This window comes from Parastagonospora nodorum (assembly GCF_000146915.1).
Source record: "Parastagonospora nodorum SN15 chromosome Unknown scaffold_14, whole genome shotgun sequence".
NCBI classification, from domain to species: domain Eukaryota; kingdom Fungi; phylum Ascomycota; class Dothideomycetes; order Pleosporales; family Phaeosphaeriaceae; genus Parastagonospora; species Parastagonospora nodorum.
In genome coordinates, this window is record NW_001884562.1 from 76,676 (window position 1) to 93,885 (window position 17,210).

At 50.8% G+C, this 17,210-nt stretch overlaps 7 protein-coding genes across 7 annotated transcripts; 5 read left to right on the forward strand and 2 right to left on the reverse strand.

Moving 5' to 3' along the window:
- Window positions 1-372: 372 nt before the first annotated feature.
- SNOG_09016 (hypothetical protein) lies at window positions 373-3,894 on the forward strand (the record flags this gene model as incomplete). Its single annotated transcript, XM_001799267.1, has 1 exon — window positions 373-3,894. One exon carries the CDS (start codon window positions 373-375, stop codon window positions 3,892-3,894), a length of 3,522 nt encoding a protein of 1,173 aa, XP_001799319.1.
- A 123-nt stretch (window positions 3,895-4,017) lies between these two features.
- SNOG_09017 (hypothetical protein) lies at window positions 4,018-4,881 on the forward strand (the record flags this gene model as incomplete). The annotated part of the gene is made up of 2 exons (XM_001799268.1): window positions 4,018-4,185; window positions 4,327-4,881. The coding sequence occupies 2 exons, from the start codon at window positions 4,018-4,020 to the stop codon at window positions 4,879-4,881; spliced, it is 723 nt and encodes a 240-aa protein (XP_001799320.1).
- Window positions 4,882-6,519: 1,638 nt separating this feature from the next.
- Window positions 6,520-8,346, forward strand: SNOG_09018 (hypothetical protein; the record flags this gene model as incomplete). The annotated part of the gene is made up of 3 exons (XM_001799269.1): window positions 6,520-6,541; window positions 6,741-7,689; window positions 7,848-8,346. 3 exons carry the CDS (start codon window positions 6,520-6,522, stop codon window positions 8,344-8,346), a joined length of 1,470 nt encoding a protein of 489 aa, XP_001799321.1.
- Window positions 8,347-9,732: 1,386 nt separating this feature from the next.
- On the forward strand, window positions 9,733-10,266 carry SNOG_09019 (hypothetical protein; the record flags this gene model as incomplete). Its single annotated transcript, XM_001799270.1, has 1 exon — window positions 9,733-10,266. One exon carries the CDS (start codon window positions 9,733-9,735, stop codon window positions 10,264-10,266), a length of 534 nt encoding a protein of 177 aa, XP_001799322.1.
- A 335-nt stretch (window positions 10,267-10,601) lies between these two features.
- SNOG_09020 (hypothetical protein) lies at window positions 10,602-11,891 on the reverse strand (the record flags this gene model as incomplete). The annotated part of the gene is made up of 2 exons (XM_001799271.1): window positions 10,602-11,786; window positions 11,880-11,891. 2 exons carry the CDS (start codon window positions 11,889-11,891, stop codon window positions 10,602-10,604), a joined length of 1,197 nt encoding a protein of 398 aa, XP_001799323.1.
- A 339-nt stretch (window positions 11,892-12,230) lies between these two features.
- On the forward strand, window positions 12,231-13,684 carry SNOG_09021 (hypothetical protein; the record flags this gene model as incomplete). The annotated part of the gene is given in 3 exon segments (XM_001799272.1): window positions 12,231-12,914; window positions 12,933-13,585; window positions 13,603-13,684. 3 exon segments carry the CDS (start codon window positions 12,231-12,233, stop codon window positions 13,682-13,684), a joined length of 1,419 nt encoding a protein of 472 aa, XP_001799324.1.
- Window positions 13,685-14,069: 385 nt separating this feature from the next.
- SNOG_09022 (hypothetical protein) lies at window positions 14,070-16,592 on the reverse strand (the record flags this gene model as incomplete). Its single annotated transcript, XM_001799273.1, has 1 exon — window positions 14,070-16,592. The coding sequence occupies one exon, from the start codon at window positions 16,590-16,592 to the stop codon at window positions 14,070-14,072; it is 2,523 nt and encodes an 840-aa protein (XP_001799325.1).
- Between the last annotated feature and the right edge of the window lie 618 nt (window positions 16,593-17,210).

The window sequence follows — 17,210 nt, forward strand, 5'->3', positions numbered from 1 at the left end:
TGCGCAGTGGGCCACTATGGGGGCTGAGTTGCTGTTAACCTCGAAAACTGCGTCACGCATCATAGAAACACTAGAGCAAAGCTTGGCTCGACTTCCCCAATCTTCCCGTCCCACATGGTCGCTGAGAGAACAGCTGTTACGTGATCATAACTCCCGGGTCAGTGAATCGGAATTCTCGCAGCCACTTTGTACAGCAATCCAAATTCTTCTGATCGACATTGCGCGCTCGGCTGGCCTTCAATTTTCTGCAGTTCTGGGTCATTCTTCGGGAGAAGTTGCTACAGCTTATGCTGCTGGTATTATGTCGGCAGAGGATGCACAGAAAACACTCTTCCGGTGAGGATAGAGGACTTGTATGAGTCACTTCGTCGTATGGAGTATGAGTACAGTGGACCTTTCGAAGCCCTCCATGGACTGACGCGCAAGCTTGGTGCAGTCAGAGGACAGGTGACGAACCCCAATTATCCAGACTCTAAGTTGATGCTGCATCCAGCTATGTTGGATGCAGCATTCCAGGCGGTACTCCTTGCGCAAGCTGCCCCGTATGATGGAACACTTTGGTCACTTCACGTTCCAAAAACGATCAAGCGTGTTGTGGTCAATCCTGCCTTATGGCAGCCAGATCTGACCAGGGGTAGATCATTACACCTCGACGCCTGCCAATCTATCAAGACGGCGAAATTTCAGGGAGACGTCGACATCTATCCAGCATCCGAGGGCGATGCACATGCACTCTGCCAGGTGGAGGGTCTTGACTGCATTCCATTTGCTCCTGCATCTGCTAAGGACGATCAAGAAATCCTGGCGGCTGTAGGGTGGGGACCTGCGTTCCCATATGCAGCCATTGCATCTCAAGATCTAAATCCTACTCAAGAGGAAGTGAAGCTCGATCAGCTGCTTGAGAGGCTTTCTCAATTCTACCTGCAAAATCTACTCCGTTCCATTCCTCCAGAAGACTCTCGCCGCCAAACTTGCCCAATTGCCGGCATGTTTGGATTCGCCAGTCACACTGATTCGATGATCAAGGCGGGTGACAGAAAGTTCTGGAAGCCAGAGTGGCATGAAGACACGTTCGAGACTATAGCCGAAGCAATAGAGCCATTCAAAGACAATGTCGATGTCAGACTGCTCAAGCGCATAGGCGAGAATCTGGTCAAGATTGCCAACGAAGAGGTTGCCGCCATCGAGGTTGCGATGCAGGATCACTTGCTGAATGAGGTCTACGTTGCTAGTCTAGGCTTGAAGGAAGTCACCCATATTTTGGCAAGAGTGATATCACAAATTACCCACAGATACCAACATCTGAACGTCCTAGAGGTAGGCGGCGGAACTGGAGGATGTAATAAAGCCATTTTCAACATTGTCGACAGTTTTGCGTCGTACACGTTCACTGACGTTTCTTCGGCATTCTTCCCCACGGCTCGACAAGTTTTCGAGAGCCAGGCTTCTGAAATGAAGTATCAAGTGCTTGACGTGGGTAAGGATCCAATAGCCCAAGGCTTCGAACCGCACTCTTACGATGTCATCATCGCATCGATGGTACTGCATGTCACCAAAGACCTCCGTCAGACCATGCAAAACATCCGACGTTTATTGAAACCGGGTGGTTACCTAGTTATCCAGGAGGGTTTCACTAACGACGTTGGAACAACTGGCGCCATCTTTGGAGCATTCCCTGACTGGTGGCTGGGAGCTGGCGAAGGGCGCGTCATTGGGCCTCTCGTGTCAGTTGCCGAATGGGATAAGAAGTTACGCGAGACCGGATTTTCTGGAGTCGACACATGCTCTTCGACGTTGCATCCATTTTCTCACCCAACTGCAGTCTTCGTGACACAAGCTATCGACGATCGGATCAGCTATATTCGTAATCCGTTGTCTCTGCCTCCACCACAATCCATAAGTGCCATAAGGAATGAGATTGTGATTGTTGGAGGTAAAGGTCAGCAGACGAAACACCTGATGGCTGAGTTGGCACCCACACTCCAGGAACATTTCCAGTTTTTGCGGAGATTTAAGTCCTTCGCTGAACTAATTCAGTCCGGGTTGAATTTATCGTCATCGAGCCTGGTGTTGAGTCTTGCCGAGCTTGACCAGCCATTATTGCAGGATTTGAATAGTGCAGAATTTGAGGCAGTCAAGACCGCCTTGCTTAGCCTTGGATCAATTTTCTGGATAACTCGGGGTAGACGCTCGTCAAATCCTTTCATTGCAATGACAGTGGGGATGATCCGTGGAGTGGTCTGCGAAGCTGCGACACTGACATCTCAGTTCCTCGACTTTGAGTGTGACGATGCGCTGGATGCAAGTGCCGTTGCCACCGCACTGCTCCGTTTCGAAGCTCAAGTGGCTATGGTAAGTCAGCAGGAATCAGGGGAACCCATTTTCGGAAACCTTGAGCGTGAATTCGTGCTCGATTCTCAAGGCCAGATGCTGATACCTCGTCTCAAGCCCGGAATTGAGATGAATGATCGTTACAACTCGGGCCGACGCTCTGTATTCAAAACTGTACGCCTCGATTCGAGCGAACCAATCGCTGCTAGTCTGCAGCTGCAGAGATCCGGCGGGGTGTATCAATTTGTGGAAGAGCCAGCCATTGCTGCGAAAGATGCAAGGTTCACGCCTACAGTTTCATTGATCTCTGCTGTACGACTCGACAACGGATCGAGCTATGCCCACGTTAGTCTTGCAAAGGCCGTAGATGCTCGCTCGTCGCACGTGGTTTTATCATCTCAGCTTGCGCCCAGAGTCCAAGCTATACAAAGTACCGCACTTCCGACAGACATCACGGAAGACTTGATGTCCACGTTTACGATTCTTGTCGCACAGGCTTTGATATGCATACAAATCTTGGACAGTATCTCTACCGAGGACCATCTTCTGGTTTTCGAGCCCGAGGAAACTTTTGCAACGGCGTTAAGAGCAGTAGCAAAAGATCGGGGTGTCCAACTTACATTCGTCGGAATTAAATCAACTGGAGGCTCCTGTACCGAGGGACACATCTACATCAACCCAAGATTTCCCGATCGAACTATCAGTACTCTCCTACCGTCACACAAGGCGACATTCTTGAATTGTGAAAGAAAAACAAGCCCTTCTAGCGTGACTGCACGGATCATGGCACTTCGTTCACGATGCTATGGGTTCCAGTCACTAAATGACTATTTCTCACAGTTACCATCGGCTCATGACCCTGCAGGCAATGTAGCTTGCGGCCAACGATTGCATCAGGCAGTACGATATGCATCACGTTGTATAATGTCACTTACACGGGCTTCTTTAGATGCTCAAGTCAACTCTATATCTATCAAAGATCTAGCCTGCGTTGGTAATGACCCAATGACTGTGATCCACTGGGAGGCTGAAGAAATAGCTGTCAAGGTCAGCAAGATTGAAGACCACGTAGTATTCTCGAACGAAAAAACCTACTGGCTTGCTGGATTAAGTGGAGGGTTAGGATTGTCATTGTGCGAATGGATGATAGGGCGAGGCGCCAAGCATATCGTCATTACCAGCCGAAACCCCAAAGCCGCCCCATCGTGGGTGGAGTCCATGAAAGCCTTGGGCGCCAAGGTTTTGGTGCTTCCTTGCGATCTGACGAACCACGTACAGACCAGTCTCGTTTATGATAAGATTCAGTCGACAATGCCACCTCTCGGGGGTGTGGCCCAAGGCGCCATGGTGCTCCAGGATACTGGATGCCGCGATATGAGCTCCGATACCATGCGAAAGGTGTTGCAGCCAAAGGTTACCGGCAGCATCAATCTTGATAGACTGGTAGAAGTTCTCGATCTCGAGTTTTTTGTGTTTTTCTCCTCAGCTACTGCAATCATCGGCAACGCAGGACAGTCTAATTACTCGGCTGCCAACTTGTTCATGACTAGTCTCGCAGGATAGCGAAGACAGCGTGGAGAGGCAGCCTCAGTCATCCACATTGGGCCTATTCTAGGCGTTGGATATGTGACGCAGCAAGGAGAAGCTGTGCGAGACATTTTCGCTCGGCAGGGTGAATACACGTTCATGTCTGAGGCAGATTTCCATCAGCTCTTTGCGGAAGCTGTAGCTGCAGGACGACCTGGATCCAATTTTCCTTTGGAAATATCCATGGGTATAGCCAAAGTTCACGAGAAACCCGCCAAGGAGCTGGCTTGGTACCTGAATCCGCTTTCGGCACATATGACGGGCAACGTCACGGCAGAAATTACATCCAAGACATCTATCTAAATCCCGATCTTCTGCCAAAGCCCTCCTTGAGAGCGCCACCACGACGCAAGAAGTATTTGACATACTAAAGAAAGCTTTCTCCCTGCTCTGTGCTCGCTTTTCCAGCTAGATTCCGCATTGGCCGAAGACCCGCATTTCCTGGAAAGCCCCCTCGATGCTTTTGGACTCGATTCCCTGCTTGCCGTCGAGATCCGAACCTGGTGGTTGAAAACTCTGCAAGTTAATATACCTGTCATGAAGATACTCTCCGGGCTTACAGTGAGAGACATCATTATATCTGCTGTCGAAGGTCTTTTGCCTGAGCTGACGCCGAACATATCCGCTCACGAGGAGACTGTAGTCGAGAACGGCCACGGGAACGAAGATATCATGGGTGAATCTCAGGCAGAGAATGTCAACGACTCTAATGCAGCCAAGTACGTCAACCACTTGCGACAGCGTCATCCGGTCATCCGATCAATGGAACTGTCTTTCAATCAGAAAATGTATTGGTTCGGTTTAACATCGATGCAGGACAAGACCGCACTAAACCACACCGCGTGTTATCGCATTACCGGCAAACTTCGCATAGAGGATCTCAAACGCGCTATTCTTCGTCTAGGACAGCTTCATGATACTCTGCGAATGTGCTTTCAAACATCCACGGGGATACAAGATTAGGCATTCTTGAGTCTAGCACTTTGTCTGTTGAGCTACAGCACATCACAAATGAAGCGGAGGTCAACGATATTATCCAGAGAGTGCAGACAACTGCTTACGATTTAGAGTATGGAGAAGCTATGCGTGTGATTATCCTGTCGTTGTCCGAGACAGAGCATTACTTGGTATCTGGTTCGCACTCTCTCGTCTTGGACGGTCTCTCCTCAATCATCTTCTTGAGACAGATCGCACAGCTTTATGAGACCGACTCGTCTTTGAATGAGAGCGACGTTTACCGGTACTCTGATTGGGCGGCCTCCCAGCTCGAAGCCCACAGGTGCGGCGCTTTCGAAAGAAGCCTACAGTTCTGGAAAGAACGCTGGACCACCTGCCCGCCGCCCTTACCCATACTTCGAATCTTACAATCCAAGGCTATACCTACTCTTGGTGACTATGGCAACTTTCGGGCTGATGCGCTTATTAGCAAATCTGTCAAAGCCCGCATTTGGTCAGTCTGCCGACGGACCAAGACTAGGCCATTTCACTTCTTCTTGGCAACCTTTCATGCGCTCCTCGCTAGACTCGCCGATGTCGAAGAGATTGGGATTGGAATCAGCGATGCTAACAGACCAGAGCACGGGACCATTCATTCTTTAGGGGCCTTTGCAAACATCGTGCCTGTGCGAGGTGCTAGCGACCCATCACAACGTTTCAGTACTCTCTTGAAAGATTGTGCAGAAAAGGCTGCTGCCTCTTTGCAACATTCTGATGTACCATTTCACATACTTCTCTCAGAGTGAGTTTCCCCTATGAATTTGCCAGCATAGACTACCAAGAGTAACCCTGCTGATTGTTGTTTGCGTACAGGCTCGGAGTTTCGCGATCAGCAACACAAACTCCAATGGTCCAGGCCTTCTTTGACTATCGCCAGGGTATGCTCAAAAAGCAATCAATGGGCGATTGACAATTGGAGCTATTGTCTTTCCAAGGGTCCAAGGTCCCCTACGATATAGCTCTGGATATTATTGATGATGCAGGTGAAGGGGACTGTGTTGTACATCTCCTGGTCTGCAACGACTTATAAACTGAGTAACAAGCTCAATTAATGGTCAAATGCCTTGTAAAACTCGCAGAGTCTTTCTCCAGAGTTCCAAGCACAACTCTGAAATCGGCAGCGATGTTTGATACGCAAGAGATCGAAAAGGCTCTTGAATTCAGTCAAGGTGAGCATATACCTGATCATACGACGCTGTTGTTATGAGACTTGTAACACTAACATGGGCGTTCAACAACGTAGGGCAAATAGCGGACTCGTAATCAGAAACAATCCTTGACCTAGTAAGTCGGTTTGTGAAAACCACACCGAGGGCCAAGGCAGTCAAAATGGTCGGCGACACAAGTTTCCTAGACTACGAGAACATGATAAAACGAGCGGAAAGTATTGCCCGAGCGCTCAGGTCTAATGGATGCGCCAAAGGATCTGTTGTCGCTACGTATCAAGAGCGTAATCCGGACTGGATTTGTTCGGTATTAGGCATATGGCACGCTGGCGCCATATACCTTCCACTGGATATTGGTCTACCAGCTTCCCGCCTGGTTGCAATTGTTCATCATTGTGAGCCACGTTTTGTCCTGCGACAGGGAGAGACGATCGACAACATGGTTCAGGAAGCATTTACTTGTCGGAATCTGCTCTGGTGGACTTCTCTGTCTGGTAGCAAGGGAGTTTAGTGCAGACGCCAAATTCCTAACTAAAGCTATCGCTAATGAGCGCATAACCTTCACGTCAGCAACGCCATCCGAATACTCAAACTGGCTTCGCTATGGAGATCGGAAAGCCCTTTCACAGAGTTTACCACACTGGCGGACGGCTCTGACAGGTGGTGAAGTCACAACGCAAGCTACACTGGAGCTCTTTACATCCCTTGGTGAGCCAGACAACTGTGGCAGCGTCCCTCGCTATTTCAACGTCTACGGACCCACCGAGACGACTATAGGTGCTTCAGGAACATTGATTAACTATCTTGGTGATTCGGTTTCTCAAGAGATCAGTGCAGGCAAGCCTTTGGCTGGGTATCTCGTATACGTCGTGGACGATAACTTGCAGCCTGTGCCCGTGGGCGTTCAAGGCGAGATCGTGATTGGTGGTGCAGGAGTCGGGGGAGGCTACCTGAAAAACCCGGCGCTTTCATCCCAGGTTTTCATTCCCAACATCCGAGCCCCACAGAGTCATCGTGCCAGAGGCTGGAATATGATGCATCGCACCGGAGACGTTGGTCGCTGGCGCAAAGATGGCAATCTGCTCGTAGAGGGACGCAAGTCCGGCGACACTCAAATCAAACTTCGAGGGCTTCGAATCGATCTGGCTGAGGTTGAGAATAGTATGTTGAAGGAATCCCAAGCTATGCTAGAGCAGGTGGTCGTGTCCGTCCGCTACCCCACACAGCCTCGAGCTCAGTCGGGTGGAGCATTTCTTGTTGCACATAGCAAGTTCCAACCCAACGTCCTCGCATCCCGTGGCGAACAACAAACTTTCCTGAACAAAGCTCTTGCCTGGCTGTCTCTACTACGGTATATGCGTCCTGCTGCAGCCTTTCCGGTGGAACATTTCCCCATGCTGGTATCAGGAAAGCCGGATTGCAAGGCGGTGGCTAAGTTACCACTCGAGCAAGAAGGATTGTCTTCCGTTGGGAACACACAAACAGTCTCTGACAGTGAGCTGCTTACAAAGACAGAAGAACGACTGAAACGTCTCTGGGTAGCCTGCACGTCCAGGGAGATTTCGAAGCAATATACCATTGATTCGGGCACGGATTTCTTCCATGTCGGGTAAGTGAGGCTAAAGGCAACTTTTCTTTTTAGAGAAATCGTGCTAATGTATCCATCGTGCTAGCGGAAAAGTTGCAGTATGATATCCAAATGGAATTTGGCGTCTCCCTATCAGCACTGGAAATGTTTGAGAACACTACACTGGGCGCAATGGCTAGAAAGATCGATCCCAGCGATAAGACCCATTCCGGATCCGGAATTAACATCGATTGGAGTGCAGAGACTGATGTGCCCAACGCAATTCAGAAATCGCTCCTCTCAGCCAAAGCAGTCGACTTTATGACAACACGGACCATTATATTGACAGGTGCGACTGGATTTCTGGGTCAGGCTTACTTGAAAGCCTTGTTATCTGATTCAAAAGTGACGGCTGTGCACTGCGTCGCTGTCCGCCTAGGTAGCGCTGGCACCAAGCGATTACTGTCACAGCCAGATTCCCTTCTTCACCACTCCAAAGTTGAAATCCATGCGGGCGATCTTGCCGAACCCAGGTTGAAATTGGCCGAGGAAACCATCACTCGTATCTTTGGCATTGCAGACTGCATCATCCACAACGGCGCAGACACTTCGCACATGAAAAGCTGCACATCGATTAGGAAAACAAATTATGAATCCACCCAAGAACTGATCAAGATGTGTCTGGGCAAGAATTTTTAGCGTATGGTGCCTTTCCATTTCGTATCTTCGGGAAGTATCTGGTCGTCTTCAGGCCTAAGCATCGCGAGCGAGACATCTGCAGCAGCATATCCACCCGATCAAAAGCTTTCTACTGGTTACAGTTCGTCAAAATGGGTCAGTGAGATCTTCCTGGAGAAGGTCTTTGAGCACAGCAAGTCTCTCTGGCCGATTTACATCCATCGCCCCGCGAGTATCCAGCCAGATCATGTAGAGAATGCAGAAACTGCAGGAGATACTGAAGCACCGCCACATTTGGATTTGACCGAAACTTTACTCCATTACTGTCGGCTTACAAGCTCTGTGCCGGCTTCTTCGTATCTCCAAGGATATCTAAACCAAGTCTCAATCAGCATTGTAGTAGAAGATATGATGAAGGCCTTGCAGTCGTGTCGAATGGGACACGGCAAGATTCGATACATCCATGAGATCGGAAACGTCGACATTCCTCTAAGCCAGCTGAACACTCTTGTTTCGAATGCAGTCGAGGTAGAGCCAGAAGAATGGGCGAGGCGTGCAGCGGCTGCTGGCCTAAATCCCATACTTCACGAACTTTTCCAGAGCGTTGTGGGCAAACGGAAGCTGGTGTTCCCGCAGCTGACTAAAGGCTGTTAAGGTAGTTATCCATACGCGCAACCATACGCTGTGCTATAGAAAGCTTTCTTTCTATTTGTGTTTTCCTGGCTGTACAGATGCATACGTACTCATCATGCCTCCATGCACAGTGCTAATTCAGACACACCTTCATGCCTAATAAGCTTAGAACTACCTAGGCAGTATCACTCGGTATTCACTCCCGAGGTCACTCGTGCCCGCCTACTTAAATACTTCTTCCACACTCGACCACTCGTATGTCTACTCCTATCAGCCGCGCCTGCTCCACCACTTCGATATCATATAATATCACTTCCGATTCCTCGTGAAATTCGGTGTCTTGTATACAACTACATCAATCTTCCGTCTGTTTGGGAGAGTTGTTGGTAAGCGGAAGTGATTTTTGGAGCAAACAGCAATCGCTCATTGTGTATATTGTCTCCGTCGTCAGCAAACGAGTGAGAGGTACTTAGTGAGAAAATCCGTGGAACGAGGATCTTCCATGGTTTTTTATGCCTCTTGTATTCAAGGAAAATCTTTGCATTTACACAATGTCTGCACGCGAAATGGAACTTTCATGCCTGGCAGTCCGAGCGCACCATCCATCCGCAGTGAGTGTTGCCTCCTGCCTGATAGTGATTTTTTGCACACGCCCGCATATGTCATACCCACGTCTTTTTCTCGATACAGTGCGATCAACAGCCCAACACTCATTGCGATCCTCAAGTCGTCCCAAGCAACTCTCCACTACAAATTCCTTCTCAAACCACAAACATGTCTTTCGAAGCGTTCCGATTCCTGGAACTGCCTGCCCAGCTCCGCTGCATGGTGTACGAGGACCTGAAGATCGAGACTCGAAGACATGTGTTCAAGATGTCCGAAGCTCTCGAGTGCAAGCACTGGACGGTCGCAGACGGAGCCCATCGATCGATCACACTTGTTCGGAAATTGCTTGCAGTGGCAATCCTAGCAACTTGTTGGCAGGTCCAATGCGAAGTCGTTGAGTATCTCCGGTCACGACTTCGTGACCTCAAGCGTGACCCGGTGCGCTTTATTCTCGGATATGGCGGCGCAGCTGTACTATCCGATCACTGTGGCCCGCTTGCCGAATGCTTCAACGACCCAGTGAGTCCGAGTTTGAGCACTTACATCCGCGAAATCACCAATCGACGCTCCTCTTTCTTCGAATATGCCCGTTCTTTGGCTTTTGAACCTCACGATAAGCTCATTGTGACCGGAGAAGCGCAATTGTGTACGAAGAAGAATGCCTCAAGGCCATGCGCGGCGCATGGTCGATTGGCTGAATGAATAATCTTGCGGTCAAGGTTACTTACCTGAAGCGATTTCCGCGTATCATGAAATGGAATTACTTGCAGTCTGGGCACCCAATGAAGCAGTATGTAAGACGAAGGTATGTGCGCGGCATGCCGATTTTCCGGAAGGCCCAACGTTTGAACTCAACTCTGTTCCCAATGAGGAGGATTGGACGAACTTGTTTGAATGGCGAGGAATAGTTCATCCAAAAGCCATCGACCAAACCGCACCCAAGAATCAAACACCGAAAATTTTGGACAATGATAGCGTGACAATTTCTATCCAAAAAAATACTGTGCGGGTGCAGTCGCTATTGTGCTGGGGTTCCTTCAGCACCAAGCATAGTGCTCGTTGTTCAGCCAGAGAGGAGGCGACGTAGAAATCCCATCATTTCCATCATACCACATTCCACTTGCAACACTCTCCACCGTGCGCTCAGCTGTATTGTATGGGATGTCCATCTCTTTCAGCATGCGCTGTACTAACGGGGTTGGGTCCCAGATGTGAACACTATCAAGTTTCCACTCAAAAGCCTCATTTTGCGCAGCGTGCAGTACAGCCTTGAGCTGGCTCTTTTGTTGCTCATATAAATCGCGACCAGGCATTTTCTCCGCGTGTGAAGGCAAGCGACTGGCAGTTTCGTCTGCTTCGACGACAAGACGTAGTATGTACAGGACGTTATTGGTCGCTTCGAGATCGGGATGCTTGTAGTACCTATGCTGCCAGGTTACCCATGTCTGGTTACCAGGCGGTCCAGCTAGCGCTCCTTTGGTTTCAGGCACCGTATCGAAGATATGTCTGCACGCGATCTCTTCCTTTGCAAAGTGCCAGCCCATGTGATCGACGTCTGAGATGATAGACACACGTTTGGTAGCGTCTTTCGTTGGGATTGCCATGCTCTTTCGAAGCTGTGCCTCGTCCTTTGCGCACAACGTTGGGAGGTCCGCTTCCACTAATTTTGTAACGTTATTCGATCCATCGCTCTTCAAAGCTGGGAGCACGATTTGGGTATTGCTCTCGTTGGGTTTCCACCCTAACTTTGCGTAGTACTCTTTACCAATGTCCGAATACAAGATGCTTCCTATGCACGACGTGTCATCGATCTGCCATTTCGGAAGTTCTTTGGCTAGCTCCTGCATCAAGCGCTTGGTATAACTTCGACCCCTATGTTCAGGAAAACAGAATACACTTGCGATACCGTGAATAATAGTGGCTGTGACGTTGCCGTCCTGGTCGCTGGTTAAGGCGCGTTTGCGGAAACTTTCGCATGAGCTCAGTATCGCCCTCTTTCCTGGAGGAAGTCTCCCATCAACAAGGATCCAATTGGTCATGCCGCCATCCCGCGCTAAGGGTGCTGTGGCCATATGCTGTGACTCCTCAAGATAAGCTGAAATCGACAGAGAGTCTATCCAGCTGGCGGCTGTATGGTTCCATATTGATATCAACTCTTCCTGCGTGGGATGAGCAAGGCATAGGTGCGCGGAGTGGGCATCTTCGGCCATTTCTAGATTCACCTGTACAGGATCAGCTTCGGAGAATTGGAGGCCCCGCAGTTCATGAATGTCTTTTGTTGTTATCGACGTTCAGGCGTTGCGTCCGGGTCATACCGTCTGGTCCATGTCTTTTGCGTTTATGTGTAACGAAAGAGTCGCACAAGGAGCACTGCGTGTTGATGGCGTGGAGCGCGAAGGTGACACGGAGTCGCACAAGGAGCACTGCGTGTTGGTGGTGTGGAGCGCGAAGGTGACACGGAGTCACACACGGTTGACCTCGGGACACGTCCTGACAACTTATTAGCGCCGAAGCCGGCAAATGTAATCTAGCGAAGTATAACAAAGAATCACATTGGCTCTGTTTTCTTCACCGCGCTCATTTACAAACAAACATTGTATCTTCAACTATCTCGGCTTCTATGATCTCAATCTTTCTGCCGTCAACCACCGAACAACACGATCAAGATGGACACTGAGGTGTACTTCCGCTTCATGGATCTTCCAGTTGAGCTCCGACTGATGATCTACGACAACCTCACCTTCACGACCCATCGACATCTAGTCAGGAATCCTGATAATCCAAGCGCCACAAGTAGTGGTGACCAGCAGTCGGATGTGATAGGCACCGTCACCATGAAGTCTTTCCCTGTCGCAGTCTTGGCTGTCTGCAAAGAGATCAACCTGGAAGCAAAGTCCATCGTCCTCGAAAAATTGCAGCAGCTTGCGCAAGAGCCGATTCGCCTGTTCATGGACATAGGTGCATTCGCTGAATGCATGCACACCTCGGACACGAATATGACCCTAGCCAATGCGTTATGCCTGCCCATCGTGGCCCAAAGGCCCAGAAAATGCTCCCGGGTAGAAATATTCCTAAAGAGAAACGCCCAGAACATTTCAGGCTCTCGTGTATTCATGGGTCTAGGGAAAATGCGGAACAGTGTTGGGCAATCAAAAACTTCCTGCATTGTCTTCTCTGAAGGAACCATACCCGATTACTATAGGGGTCCAGGATTGGTGATTCCAGGAAAACGCGTATTCGATGACGTGATGCGTGGCGTGGGGGATAACGGCCTAAATAAGAGATACAGGGACTCTACCATGGAAGTGAAGGAATTGTCAGACGAAGAATGGGCAGAACAAAAGAAGAGAGTGAAACTTGATCTCTAGCTGAACGTGTACGTCACAAGATACACAGAGCTCGTGGCCTCTGTTCACGATGCGCTCTCACCTTCAAAGTCACCGATCGAACCTTTGGCTACAACTATAGCCTTTAATCGTGGATGTCCCTTATCAGAGATCATATTACATAACATCTCGCGCGAACGGAGGTTTACTTGCAGCTCCTGTGCTTGCATCACGACCTTCACACTTCTTCTCCGCCACAAAACCCCGTTACTCCTTTACCTCCCACCCGAGCTACTTCTCATGGTCTACGCGAACATTGTCCCGTCAACCACCCACCGCACAGTCGCCATCCACCATTCCACCGACGCAACCATAACGCTGATCACATACACCCTGTCCACCTCCATCCTCCGCACCAACAAACTCATCTACTCCGAAGCCCACCCCATCCTCGCAAAACAACTCGAAACTCTCAAAGCATTACCCATACGCTTCGAACTCCGCTTCACAAGCCCCATCTCGCCATCCTCCACACACCCACTCGACAAGCTAATCCAGCATCTCTCCCACACACTCTCCCACCCCCGCCCCTCTAGCCCCCTACCCTACCCCGTCGAAATCGCCCTTGACACCGCGCCCACACCGTACTGGACAATGAGTGACGTCCGCGCCTTGGACCGCCTGCATCGCGGGGCGTATACACTGCACGCAGCGATGCTGGTGCAGTTCCATGGCGCAGTGCCGGCAGTTCGGATTACTCGCGCGATGAGGCTGGCGGGGATGAGTGTGTTTGAGGCGAATTGTATGTATCAGAATCACTGATTACTAAAAAAACTGCCCGTTGATTGCAAATAGGACAGGAGCTGGGTTCAGTGTTTTTTTCCCGTCACCAAACAAGCCGTCAGCGTCTCGCCGCCAACCTCCGAAACCAGATAGAATGGCGCCAGACAATGCGTGCAGCGCCCTAGACTGCCCAGGGATACAGCCTTATTTTTGAAAATGAGTAGAAGACGGTTTTAGATAATTCTTTAATATGGACTAGCTCCTGCGGATGACTGGCGGCTTGCTTTATGTATACAAAATACTCCAAACGCCGCTTCCACCTGCAACTAAAAACCGAAAAACATCAATCCATTTCATATATCGTAACCTCATCCCCCTCCCTTCCCTTCCCCACCTTCACAATTCCATCTCCATAACCTCCCCGCCCGCAAACCGCTCATCCGCCAACATAAGCTCCAACATCGCATCCAGCATCTCCTTCTTCAAATAGTCCTTGCCCTGCAGCCCCCTAACCTTATTCAGCGTGCTCTCGCCATTGTTCATAGTCGCCCAGAGATCCCACTTCTCGTCCATGCGGATGCACGCCTTGTCAATCAAGTCCTCGATGCGGCGTATGGGGTCCACGATATCGAGTTGCGGGCTGCTCTTGGCGCCAAGTTCGATGATGATGGCATGGTCGGTGGGGACGGAGGTCAGCGTGATGAGGGTGCCGTTGGAATCGGTGGAGAGTTTATGGGAGAGATGTTTGGCGTGGTGTTTCTTTGTGGCCGAGGTGGTGAGGCATGTTATGGCTGACGCGTGTTCGGGGGTATAGGCGAGGAGGCGAATTTTCCAGTCACGCTTCTTGGGAATCACGGCGGCCTTGCTGTCGTCTGCGGGGCCGATTTTGAGCACGCCGGTGCTTTGCTTGTAGGTGATGGGCGTAGAGACAAATTTCACGTTGTTTTCGTCGCTGCTGGATTCAATGCCTTCGGAGTCGAACTCGATCATGCTGAAGCCGCCGTCGTCGACGTGGGTGCCACTGTTGTCGTCTTCGAGGAGAGTGAAGGATCCGTCTGCGCCGATGACTACGAGGATCTCCAGTGATTCGGGGTTTGGCGAGCCGGATTTCGGACGCCATGCTCCGTCGAGTGGGACAATGGCACCTTCAGGAGCGAGGACGGGAGTCAAATGCAACGGACGGTGGACCTGAAGCTCGCCCTTGCGGTTGTACACTACACCAGTAAAGATGTCGACGAACTTCCCAGCCGGAAGCCACATCTTTGCCGCGCCAAGTTTAGTCTTTACGTCGCGCGGCTGTGTGATAGGCGCAGCAATGAGCTCACTACCAAAGCGGTACTGGTTTGGTACGCTGTAGGCTTCGTCAACTTCTGGGTAGTCCCAGTACATTGGCTGGATCAGTGGCTCGTCGTCAGATGCGGAGTGCGCATTCATGGTGTAGAGGTATGGAATCAAGCGGTGACGAAGGCGCAACGTATCTTCAACGATACCACAGGCTTCGTCACTGAAGCGCCACGGCTCGCGCGTGTTAAATGGATTGTTGTCAGAATGTAGACGCAGGATGGCCGACCAGCAACCTAGCTGCACCCAGCGAGTGTACAGCTCGTCGTCCTTGTAGCCATGTGTGTGTCCACCAATGTCGTTGCTCCACCATCCATAGCCGATGTTCGAAGCAGTTGCGGTGAACTCAGGCTGGAAGTGCAATGAATCCCATGTGATAATAGCATCTCCAGAAAATCCAATCTGATAGCGCTGCGCACCAGGTCCACCGAAACGCGAGAAGATCAATGGTCTTTGAGAGCCGCGACCTTTGTCTAAGAAATGGAAATGGTTCAGCACCCACAGCGGATCAACACCAGGAATCTTCGACTGGTTCCCTTGCTGCCAGTCAATCCACCAGAAGTCAACGCCGCGGTCCTCGTGCTCGTGATGTACAATGTCGAAGTACGCATCCATGAACTTCTTGCTGGTGCAGTCGAACTCAATCGTCTGCTTAGTCGCAGGGTCTATGCCCATATACTTCGCTACCCTTGGATACTGCTCCTCGAAGAATCTGAAGCCATCCGCTGGGTGCAAGTTGAGCGTAATCTTCATGCCACGATCATGCAGCTTCTTCATGAAATTGTCTGGATCTGGGAACAATTTCTTGTTCCAAGTGTATCCGGTCCAGCCGTACATGTTATCAGGCAGATTGTTCACCAAGTGCCAATCCATATCAATCACCGCCACGTTTATCGGCACATCGTCCTTGTTGAAGTGATCGTGGAGCTCGAGGTACTCCTTCTCGTCGTATGCGTGGTAGCGACTCCACCAGTTGCCCATGGCGTACCGTGGGAGCAGAGGCTGGCTGCCGGAAACGGCGTAGTATGCGCGGATCGCTTCCCGGTAGTCGCGACCATACATGAAGATGTACTGATCTGACCTCTCGCCTCCTTTGCGCGGCGCAATCCAGCCATCCTCCTCGAATAACATGGACTTGGTGTCGTCCAGGACGGCCATTCCATCTCGCGACAGAACGCCCTTCTCCAGGTTTGTCCTTCCATTGACACCGTCCAATGTGCGTGTGGTGCCGCCCAAGTTGGACAGTTCTTCTCCGTACGTCCAGGTGCCTGTCACAGCGCCCTTGAGGGTGATCTTGAAGCCGTCTGCGCTGAACTTCTTCTTGTTGTACACGACGTGGAAGCGCTTTGTCACGATCTCGATGCCGTGGCCGCGGTCCCAAACATAAAAGTCCGGCACAGCCAGCCTGCGATTGACGGCAAAAGTTGATGCCCTGTCCTCGAACTTGCCGTCCTCAGCCCACTCGTAGCGCAGCAGGCCGTCGGTCAAGATGGTGAACCTGTACTTGTCGCCCGCGACAATAGCATCCGGGTGCGCAACATGGCGCGTCTTGAAGTTGTAGCGCGCAGGCTTGGTCATGATTGCCTGTTGAAGGGGGATTTACAGTGTCAAGTAACGCCTCTTGAGTGAGAGCGTGAGGAGCGCCAGAAGAAGGCGAGACACGATGACGCCGGCATCTCCACGGTTGTTAAACGAAGCTGGGGAAGGGACGCTTGGACATGTCTGCTAAGCCGCGGGCTGTCTTGAAAGCGTAACGCGTAAGCTCGATTTAGACCGACAAGGCCATCTGAACACATCACGCGACTCCATCTGAGTCGGCGAACCTGCCCAAGTCATGCCTGGAGCTCCAGATGAACCGCTGTTCAGTCGCGCGCGCCGGATGGTGTTACGGAAGAGAAATTGTGGAGGGCCCACGCGACGGCGTCATTTGCGCGTGCGTGTATGCAGGGCGATGCGGCGGCGTGAGCCCGAACCAAAGAATCGCAGAGTGCGGAGTCGAACGGCACCGTGCAGGACATTTCAGGAGACCGCTCTCGAACTGGCGGACGGCTGTCACTTTTGAAGCGTCTCCCAAGAAGCTGGTAATGTTTGCGTCAAAGGAATGCACCTTGCTAGTTGCGAATTGGTATGGTAGATGATGAGCTGCATATGGAGCTTCGATATGCATCAGCATCAACATCAGGCATCTCAAAGTCG